The following is an 11,653-nucleotide window of genomic DNA, read 5'->3' as shown; positions in this document are numbered from 1 at the left end:
GAGGGGCCACAGATAGTGCAATACTGCCCTCTACTGGCGTCAACTGGTAAAAACAAACGTATAAGACCTACCCAACACTAGGTCAAGAATTCAACTTTTAAAAGATCTTAACGGACTGCTCCCTTCCCATAAACTCAAGTTTAGCCCAGTGTAAGCCTAAGTCTGGGACATTTGTTCTATAGTAATTTCACTGCTGCACCATGGTATGGAAGTTTAGAGGAATCAATCACGAACACACCAAAACGAAACAAAAGCCTGTTGACGGTCGCGTCGATTCCCACTCACAGCGACCCTATAAGAGCGGAGCAGCTGGTCGATTCAACTGCCGACCTTTGGCTTAGCAGCTGAGCTCTTAACCACTGCGCTACCAGGACTCCTCATGAGTATAACGTAACAAAAAATGAGCACTGTAATAAATATTTTTCTTAAAACTATACAGGATCTTGGAGTTGAAAAGGCTCAACAGTATCTCTAGTCTAATCAACTATATTCTTCTTATACTCTATTGGATTGATTCAAAGGGGTTTTCTGACAACTTCATCATCCCTCTAATTCCTATCTGGCTATTAGCTAAAACCCCTAGGCCTTGTCTATATGCATAGTTTCTAAACCACTCCTGCCTCATCCTTCACCTGGCAGTTTTTTTAACCCGAGTGTAAGAACTTATATTTATTCCCGTTAAAGTTCATTTCACTAGGTTTTCCCTGTTCACAAGACCTTTTTGGGGTCTCGGTCCTAACACTCAGCCCACCTGCTATACTCCCAACTCTGTGTCGCTCACACTTGTGATGAGCGTACCCATGCTCTCCGCACTGATAGAAATGACCAACAGGACTAGGTATGAAAAGAAATCTCTCTGCAGTTTAGTCATTTTGGAATTCCAGTGCGTATCAGAATCATCTGAGGGGCTTTCAATTAAAATACAGGCTCTCAGACTCCCTCTCTAGAGATTCTTGTTTGCTTGTCTTAATAATATTTTACTGTGTTTATGGGGAAATTTTACACAGCAAATTCGGTTCCCATTTAACGACTTCTACACAAATTATTCAGTCATATTGGTTACACTTTCCACCATGTGTCATCTTTCTCATTCACCCTGTTCTGGTTGTACCATTTCCAGGACGCTGGTTTCCCTGCCCCTTTATCTTCTCAGCTTTGCTTTAGAGGAATTTTTGACCATTTGGTCTCCTATAGATGATTTTTTAAAGAAGCTCATTACTCACAGGTGATAGTCTTTATTTTATGAGTCAGTCACCCGCCTCTAGAGATTCTGAAACAAGATCCAGTCATCTGCTTTTGTTTTTTTTTGTTTTTTTTTTTTAACATTTTATTGTGCTTTAAGTGGTGGTCATCTGTTTTTAACACAATCTCCCAAAGGAATCTGGACCCAAAACCCCAGCAATGAGTAAAAGCAGATTTTCCTCTTCCTCATTCCAGATGCTACACTATACTCGGAAAAACCCTGTCCAGCTGATACTAGTCATTAATCAGCTCCTTTTGGGAATGGCCACTCAGGCACAAATCCACTCAATTGTCCTCACAGCCTGCTCATGTTTCAGGAAATTGTCATGAGAAAGAAACCTGGTCAAACAACAGTCATGATGGTGGGACTATATGTCCCTACTCTACCAGTCCTGCTGGCCTGTAAGAGGGAGAAATGATGCAGACGTGCTCTGTCCTGAGCAGACCCCTGCAGTGCGCGTATGGTCAATTCCTCCTCATCCTCAGTGCCCATAATCCACTCACTTGTTCCTGATCTAGAATCTTGCTCGGGTTTGAAGGTCAAACTCACCAGCAGGTAGTTAACAACTAACTTCCTTCACCTTTGGAAAACTGGAACTGCCCTCATCTGTCTCCAGTCATCTGGCAAATCTGCTATCTTCTAAAAGTTCTCAAAGATCACGGATGGTTAGCTGCAAGTTCTTTCTGAATCTCCCTGGAATGTAATTCATCCAGGCCCGAAGACGTGGACCCGTGTAGAGAAGCTTTCCCACATGGAGCTCTCATTTTGCCTTACCAATGATCGTTCTACACGTTTCAGCTTGAAGGTCATTTTCCTTGATAGAAGGGGCAGAAGCGGAATAGGTTTTCCAGCGTTCTGCTTTCTCTGTATCATCCAACAGCAATAAAACGTGAGTTCCAAATAGCCAGTCCATCCCCCCTTTCATCTTTTTCTCGCTCTGAATGTAATTTTAAGCACCCCAGGTCTCCCTTTGTAATTCTCCCACTAGTAGCTTTAGTTTTCCAGTTGCTATTCTTGCTGATCTGGGCGTCCTTCTTATATCTGCATTAATTAGACTTTATCTCTCCTGTAATTCTTTTGAAACAGATCTGAGGTTGGCAAAAAAAAAAAAAAAAAAAAAGTTGGTAATTGTTAGAGCTGAGTGATGGGAATATATGGGTTCACTAGGCCAGTCTCATTACTTCTGAAATTTCCCAAAATAAAAAGTTACATTGTTGTTGTTGTTAGGTGCGGTTGAGTTGGTTCATAGCGACCCCGTGTACAACAGAACCAAACACTGCCCAGTCATGCTACCATCTTCACAATCATGCTACGTTTGAGGCCCCACTGCTGCACCCACTGTGTTAATCCATCTCATTGAGGATCTTCCTCTTTTTTGCTGACCCTCTCTCTACTTTACCAAGCATAATGTCCTTCTCCAGGGGCTGGTCCCTCCTGATAACACGCCCAAAATACATGAGAGGAAGTCTTGCCATCCTCACTCCTAAGGAGCATTCTGATTCTGGCTGTACTTCTTCCAAGACAGATTTGTTCGTTCTTCTGACAGTCCATGGTATATTCGATATTTTTGAACAACACCATAATTCAAAGGCGTCAATTCTTCTTTGGTCTTCCTTATTCATTGCTCAGCTTTCATATGCATATGAGATGACTGAAAATACCAAGGCTTCAGTCAGACATACCTTAGTCCTCAAAGTAACATCTTTGCTTTTTAACATTTTAAAGAGGTCTTTGGAAACAGATTTGCCCAAAGCAATACAGCTTTTGATTTCTTGACTGCTGCTTCCATGGGCGTTGATTGTGAATTAAAGTAAAATGAAATCCTTGACAACTTTTAATATTTTCTCCATTTATCACGATATTGGGGATGGTCTGGTTGTGAGGATTTTTTTTTTTTTCTACATTTCCCAATTTTTTTTTTTATTGTGCCTTAGATGAAGGTTTACAGAGAAAATTAGTTTCTCATTAAACAATTAATATACATATTGTTTTGTGACATTGGTTGCCAACCCTATGACATGTCAACACTTTGCTTCTCAAACTTGGGTTCTCTATTACCAGCTTTCCTGTCCCCTCCTGCCTTCTCGTCCTTGTCCCTGGCCTGGTGTGTCCATTTAGTCTTTTATATATGGTTGAGTTACGTGTAGTATTGCTTTATGGGCCTGCCTAATCTTTGGCTGAATGGTGAACCTCAGGGGTCACGTCAGTATTGAGTTAAAAGGGTATCAGGGGCCATACTCTCAGGGTTTCTCCAGTCTCTGTCAGACTAGTAAGTCTGGTCCTTTTTTGTGAGTTTGAATTTTGTTCTACATTTTTCTCCAGCTCTACCCAGGACCCTCTATTGTGATCCCTGTCAGAGCAGTCAGTACTGGTAGCCAGGCACCATCTAGTTGTGCTGGACTCAGTCTGGTGGAGGCTGTGGTAGTTGTGGACCACTAGCCCTTTGGACTAATCTTTCCCTTGTCTCTTTGGTTTTTTTCATTCTCCCTTGCTCTAGACAGGGTGGGACCAGCAGAGTATCTTAGATGGCCACTCACAAGCTTTCAAGACCCCAGACGCTACTCACCAAAGTAGGATGTAGAACATTTTCTCTATAAACTACGTTATGCCAATTGAGCTAGATGTCCCCCAAGACCATGGTCCCCAGCTCTCAGCCCAGTAATTTGGTCCCTCAGGGAGTCTGGATGTGTCTATGAAGCTTCCGTGACCTTGCCTTGGTTAAGTTGTGCTGATTTCCCCAGTATTGTGTACTGTCTTACCCCTCCTCCAAAATTACCACTTACCTACGTCTACTTAGTGTTTTTCCCTCCCCACTCTTCCCCCAGTTGTGAGGATTTGTGTTTTCTTTATGTTGAGTTGTAATCCATATTGAAGGCTGTAGTCTTTGATCTTCATCAGTAAGAGTTTCAAATCCTCTTCGTTTTCAGCAAGCAAGGTTGTGCATCTGCACATCACAGGTTGTTAATGAGACTTCCTCCAATCCTGATGTTGTGTTCTTCTTCTTACAGTCCAGCTTTTCAGATTTTCTCAACACAGATATTGATTAAGTATGGTGAAAGGATACAACCCTGACACACACCTTTCCGAATCTTAAATACATAGTATCGCCTTGTTCTGTTTGAACAACTGCCTCTTGATCTATGTACAGGTTGCTCATAAGCAAAATTAAGTGTTCGGAAGTCCCATTCTTTGCAATGTTATCCATAATTTCTTATGCTGGGTTTTGGACTCACTTGGTACCTGTTATCCCTTCTTTCCCTCCAACTTCTCCCATCTGTAATGGCAATGTCTACCTTGTACCTGTTCTAGCCTCCAGAAGTGTGAGATAATAAATTTCTGTCCTTTAAGCCACTATAATTTGTGGTATTCAATTACAGCAGCCCCAGGAAATGAAAACAATAAATAAAAATAAAAACTATGGCAACAGCCAGAGAGGGGTTAGCAGGGCCAGAAATATAGATGGTTAATACAAATTTTATAGACTGATTTAAAAAAAATGCTTTATTTGAGATCATTCCTTTGCTCAGTTCTTTTGTAAACAAGAACGTAATAAATACCACATACTGGTAAAATATGATTTGCTTTCAAATCAATATATTGGTGATCATAATTTTCTTCTTAAACAAACTCATTGTCGTTGAGTTGATTCCAACTCGGAGTGACCCTATAAGACAAAGTAGAATTGCCCCATAGGGTTTCTAAGGAGTGGCTAGAGGATTCGAATTGCCCACCTTCTGGTTAGCAGCCGAGCTCTAAACCACTGTACCATTCTTCTTAGAAGTGGGAAAAATCTTAGCTGTCAAAGAATTATTTCCTTTTCAGAACCTTACTTTCATAGTAGTAGTGAATCATTGAAATTGACTCAATTATGTATTCCACTTTGAATTATGAAATAACATCAATCAATTCCATATATACTGTTTGTCCTACACACAGCCAAATAAGTTCTAGGTTAAAAATATTTCAAGATCTAAGTTGAAAACCATAATGTAAATGAAATAACACAGAAGTCACAGAATTTATATTCAAAATGCAAAAATATTCTGAAGACATGCAAGTTGTTTTAATTGGGACATTTAACAAATAAGCTAACTAGTTTGAAAAGCAATTTGTATCCAGTCTGGCCTATCCAGCTTCCAGGTGTGTAGGATCATCCTGAAGAAAGCCATCTGGCCTTTGTTTTAGGTTCTTCCAAGCCATACCAACACCTGAGGCTGATGAATGGGGATGACCAGACCAAGGGGAACCACCAGGGGGCGTGATACTGACTAAGCCTCACTAGGCATGATGAGAACCTTGAGCCCTAAGGCTCAGATGGAACTTCCTGGATGGTGCCCTGACCGTGCAAGGGAGAGGGTAGTGCATCCCTCTTTGGGACATGGATGCTCCATGCTGTGACCCCTTCCAGACCTCACCTAATGTGTCTCTTTTCATTTGTATCCTTTTTGGCGGTAATAAATCTGTAGCTGTAAGTATGGTGTACTCTCCTTTCACCATACTTATTCAATCTGTATGCTGCGCAAATAATCCAAGAAACTGGACTATATGAAGAATAATGCGAATCAGGATTGGAGGAAGACTCAGTAACAACCTGCGATATGCAGATGACAACACAACCTTGCTGCTGAAAGTGAAGATGACTTGAAGGACTTACTGATGAAGATCAAAGACCACAGTCTTCAGTATGGATTACACCTCAACATAAGGAAAACAAAAATCCTCACAACTGGACCAATAAGCAACATCATGAAAAACGAAGAAAAGATTGAAGTTGTCAAGGATTTCATTTTACTTGGATCCACAGTCAACACCCTTGGAAGCAGCAGTCAAGAAATCAAACGATGCATTGCATTGGGCAAATCCGCTGCAAAAGACCTTTTTAAAGTGTTAAAAAGCGAAGATGTCACTTAAGGACTACGGTGTGCCTGACCCAAGCCATGGTGTTTTCAGTCGCACATACTTTGGACATGTTATCAAGGAGGGACCAGTCCCTGGAGAAGGACATCATGCTTGGTAATGTAGAGGGTCAGCAACAAAGAGGAAGACCCTCACGAGATGGACGGATGCAGTGGTTGTAACAATGGGCTCAAGCATAACAATGATTGTGAGGATGGCGCAGGACCGGGCAGCGTTTCGTTCTGTTGTACGTGGGGTCACTGTAAGTTGGAAACAACTTGGCAGCATCTAACAAAAACAACAAGTACGGAATTCTGTATGTAATTCTAGCAAATTAATGAACCTACACGGGCAGTGAGAGCCAGCAGGGGTTCTTCTAACATGTAAGCTCTGACCCAGCTCTGGGTGGCTAGGAGCTGAGAAATGCTGCCTGGGGAGCTGCTCTGAAACATAGTGTCCATCTAACTTGTGAGCTCTGACTCAGCTCCAGGTGGCTAGGGTCAGAGAGGGAGCGTGCCAGGTGAGTGGCTGGAGACAAGGAGGGCGGAGTGGGAAGGTAAGGATTGGATCCATCTCCATACTTTGGGAATTAGATTAACATTGATCCTTGCCACACAGTTAGCAATGAGGGTGGGATTCGCTCATCATGCCCCTTGCTTAGTGCACTAGCATATCTCAACTCCAAAAAAGTAATAAAGGATGGCAATAAAAGAAAGTAACAAGACCTAATAAGAAAATTACAATGTGAAGCATAAACATAATTTTCTGAAGAAATCTGGGTTATCAAAATAGTACAATGTCTTTGTAGTATATCATTGAGTCAATTCTGATTCATAGGAACCCTATAAAACCATATGTTTTTTAAATAATTATTATTCCTAGGAAATGAATGGGTAAAACTATAATTGATTAATATAAAGGAAAACAATGATACACTTGATAACACACTAAACTGTGGAACTGTATTAATTTCTGCAATAATTGGAATCATCACACATTTCTCCTAAATGATTTTACTGTTAATATTTAACATTTCTGTTAAAATAATCAGTTACAAAAAGTAGACTTTAAGCAGAATAATTCTGTTTTTAAAAACAGCAACTTTTATTTCTGATATGGAATATGAATACCTCCCAAGTATTCAATACTAAATTAATATTGTTAAAATCATCACATAAATGATAAAAACGGACAATATATATTTTAGTATAAAAATATAAACTTTGAGAGGAATGGTTTGGTAGTGAGATATAAAACCAGTATTCAGAAAATATACTTCTTATTCCTATTTATGTCACTCAAACACTGCGACTTCTTGTGACTCACGTAGCTATTAGAAGCATTTGTTTCTCTCTGCCAGACTGGAAGCGTGAAGCTGACCTACTGAGAGTACCTGGATCGACTAGAAAATGACTCTAAGTGTTTATGAGCCTCAGTGTATCATCATCGTCCCCTTTATGCTTCTATTGCTCAGTTATCTTGTCACCCACACAGATACCACTTAAAATCATTCTACTCTGTTCACTTCGCAGTTCTTCTCTATCATTCCATTCATCTTCAGCAAGTCTTAAATCAATCTTCAGTCTTTGTAGGTCTAATAAACATGCTCGCCCAGAGAAAGTCATGGTATAAGATACAGTGTTCCAGTGACGCTTTGGGATCCTTGGGGAAGAGACACCTCATCAGTATAAATGGATATATTTAGAACCCGTTGTAATTTGAGATTACAAAACTCATCATTCTCATTGGACTTCACTTGACAGAATAAAGATAGTTTTACGTTTTCATGTCAGTTTTGACACACAAGAATGTTGCAGGAATGATTACTAGTCTTCCATTTACCAAAGGAAAAATGATGTAGCAAAGTTGCGAAAGTTAAAATAAATATGAGGCTATTTCTCTTTTATCGTTAACAAGAAGAGGTACCACCTTTTATATTTCACTCCAGAGAATAAGAAGGTTCATCATAATTGAAATGACCCTGTCTTAGAACCGTTATAAATGCACCTTTCTGCCTCAAAAGGTCTCTGGGGTCCCAGTCAAATCTCTTCTTCTGACCAACATGCCTTGCGTATAGCAAATGCTCAGTCCAGATCTGCTATTGAACGGGGACCTTTAAAAGGATGGCAGTCCTGTGACGAATAAACCAACCCGAACCAGTAATTCCTCTGTGTACTCATTCCCTCAGCACGTCTTCACTGAACAGCTATAAATTGCTTCCGATCATTCAATTAGTATATAAAACAATAACAATATGCAAAAGAAGGTTTCTCCATCCCGTTTGTTTGAGAAATTCCTAGTGTGCACTTCACATAGAGTTTTATGCATGCTAATGACCTTACCTCTCTCACAGAGAGCTGTGGTGGGAAGGAGACTGAAAATACCAAGTTGGTAAATTCAAACCCAGAAGCCTCAACCTTTCGGCACACCTAAAAAAAGTATTACAATTACGTAAATTACCCGGAATTGCTGAAAACTTTAATCTTCATAACATGAATTTTTTATTCAAATGACACAGCAAAAAAATCCAAATTTTCACATTTAAGTATGGACCTCTCACAAACATCCTGAAATTAAATATTAACCATGACCCTGAAGACTGACATCATGAGGTACCACAACAGGCAGGACTGACACCACCTGCTGAGCAATCTGTTGAGTGTCCAAATAGCTTTCTATTAGGTCACTTCATAATTTTAAAATGTCTTTAAATACAATAAAGCCAAACATGACACTCTTGACAGCTGAGAACAAAAGGCAATCCCACATTCAATCATTCACCTTCTACAAGGCTATAACACTTGTCTTTTCTAGACACTAACAGATATGGTTAGGAAAAAACTTTTCTCTAACTCCTTAGCTATGTTAAACAACAAACGGAAAACAAACTGCACAATTTTTCTTCCATTGAACAGTGCTCGTAACTAAAATACGTGGGTACATATATCATTAATTTTCAGGTATCACGTTGATAAAAAGCTAATTTGAGAATAGTAGGCTTTTGTTTTTCAAAAAAGTTTTTAAGAAAACGTTTTAATGATCCTTTAGTATGAAACAAAACAAAATGGTACTGTTCCTTTCTCTACAAGAATTCTAGGCTTTAAAACTAAAAATTTCTATGTAATTGCACATATAATAAAAAAAATTATTTACCTTTTTAATGAATTCTTTTTCACAGAATTCTTGAAGAATTCCTAGGCATACATTGCATACATTTATATTTGAGTTCTTGGAAGCGATGCTTCCATCTCCAGTAACAGAGATCCTTCCCTCTCCATTTTGATTCAGATTATCGATCGCATCTTCCGATTCTTCTAGTCGAATTTTCTTGAGAGGTGGGTTTGGAACTTCCATAATCAATGTATCTTTTTCAGTTTCCAAGAATTTCTGTAGTTCATCGAGCAACTCCTGGAAAGTTAATAAAAGAAACAGTAATGACCCTTTGACAATATCCTTAAGGGTCTCTAGGTAAGATGAAGCGTGAAAATTATGACGTATCAAAGTTGTACAGTTTTGATTTGTATAAATTCAGGAGCAATCAAGTTATTTTATTAGCCAGTACTGGCTTTATACTGAATCTCAAAGACAATTAACTTAATCCTATAATACGTGTGAATTTTTTTTTTAAAGTTTCATACGTCAGTAAAGATAAAGTTCTAAATTTGAGACAGAAAAGCTTCATGACGATAAAAACAGGACTTCCGGGCAACATGGCACTATAGTCAGAAGCCCCACGCCATCTCTCCACAGCAAAGAGCCGAAAAACTAAGCCAGACAGAGAAAACAGTAATCCTGAAACCCTAAGCATCAAATGAAGAGATAAAGAACTCAGCCAAGCACCAAAAGGAATAAGAAACTGACAGAGAACAAAAAGCAAGGAGAGATACATGCAGAGGTCCCCATCAGCTAATGCAGCATGGATCCGCCATCTTGGACTCCTATCAGAGACCAGCGAACAGGGTATGAGAAAGCAGCTTCACAGAGCTTCCAGCAGGAGACAGAACAACCGGTAACCAGTGATATATGCTTTCCCACCCCCCACCCTTCTTCACCCCCACTCAGCCTCCTCTGCTTCCTGCAGCCACAGTCTCTTGGCCGGGAAGCATCAGCTTCACCCCGGTGTCACTTGGATTCCACTCGCCTGCACTGGCGGGCTCTCTGAGTGCCATTTGTTGGCTGCTGGTATTGCTTTTTTCCACTCTTTAGATTTCTTCCTTACCTCTCACCACCTCCCCCTCCTTTGTCTCAACTACCTGGCTCCATGCGCCATCTTTGCCTCTTCCTGAAAGGCTATGAAATGTCTCTTGAATCTGAGACTGCTTCCGGGCCTGCGCTGTCATGCTGGTGGGATCCCGGGGCTTTTTTTTGTATGTTTTTAATTGTTTCTTTGTTTTCTTTTTCTTTTCTCGAATTGGGAGCCTGTTCTAGCCAGGCAGTACTGCATGGCTTGGAACATACCCCCTCAGTTTGCACAGATGTGCAGAGGGATCCCTGAGGGCATTTCTTTTCTCTTGTTTTTTTGGGGGGTTTCTTTTTCTGTTTTTTGGGGGGTTTCTGTAGTCCTTTTTTAAAAATTTGTTTCTTTTGTTTTCTTTTCCCTCTTTTTCCCTGTTTGTCTTTCTCCATTACTCAGTTTCTTGTCTCTCTATACCTTCCTTCTCTTCTTCTCCCCTGAACACCTGGCGCTGAGTGACACCTCTACACCTTCTAGCCAGGCTGTACTTCACAGCGTGGAAGCAACTTTCCCAGATCTCGTAGCCACACCAGTGGGATCCCTGGGAGCTTTGCTTTTTATCTTTCTAATTTTTATTTATTCATTTTTTTCTTTTGTTTTTCTTCTTCTTCTCCTTTTTGTTGTTCTCCAATTTCATAGTCTCTCGTCTCTCCACTGGAACGGCAAGCTCCCCTAGCATTCTTTTTTGTTTGTGTGGTTTTGGCTCCTGTTCCTCTCTCCTCTCTCCCATACCCATCTTAGCTCCACACATCACAATCTCCCCCCTCCATCCTGCCTACCTGCATCGTGCGCTTAACATCACACCACCAAGCAGCCCAGGCACGGCCTACTGGAAACTGCACTGCACTGATTACTGGCCCACCCTGGTGGCCGTAATAAGTGCCACAAACAACCCATCCCAGCAACTCCACTTCACCTAGACCTGACCCGCCATACCATATCTGAGCAACTGACCCTGCCAATTGGAGGAGGTGAAAAGTATCATGCCCACAGAGGAGCAAACAACAAAGAATGCACAGCCTCCCAGCTCAGACATAACCAAGTGAAACAAAAACAAGGACAAAATGAACAAATCTACAATCAATAAATGAGAAAAATAACTACCTAATGCCCTGAAGACAGCAGATAATATCAAAGCATTTACAAAAACAGGACAGGATGGTTCCAGTAGGCATCCAAAATAAAACACCAGATGACTTTCCAGTGGAAGAAAAGGCACTAGAACTACCTGATAGGGAATTCAAATCTCTAATACTCAGAATCATCCAAAAGTTGAAGCA

The 11,653-nt window shown here is 40.5% G+C and overlaps 1 protein-coding gene across 3 annotated transcripts in view; it reads right to left on the bottom strand.

Annotated features, from left to right (window-relative positions):
• PUS10 (pseudouridine synthase 10) overlaps positions 1–11,653 on the bottom strand; it is an 85,178-nt gene that overhangs the window by 61,690 nt on the left and 11,835 nt on the right. For all 3 annotated transcript variants that reach the window (XM_023734929.1, XM_023734925.1, XM_023734935.1), the window contains exons 3-4: positions 9,293–9,547; positions 8,482–8,568 (exon numbers count right to left, since the gene is read on the bottom strand). In XM_023734929.1, coding sequence (XP_023590697.1) covers positions 8,482–8,568; positions 9,293–9,547 — 342 coding nt within the window. The remainder of the gene's footprint in view (positions 1–8,481; positions 8,569–9,292; positions 9,548–11,653) is intronic.

The sequence above is a fragment of the Trichechus manatus genome, unplaced genomic scaffold (genome assembly GCF_000243295.1).
Source record: "Trichechus manatus latirostris isolate Lorelei unplaced genomic scaffold, TriManLat1.0 scaffold00005, whole genome shotgun sequence".
NCBI classification, from domain to species: domain Eukaryota; kingdom Metazoa; phylum Chordata; class Mammalia; order Sirenia; family Trichechidae; genus Trichechus; species Trichechus manatus.
This window is presented reverse-complemented; position numbering and strand designations above follow the sequence as displayed.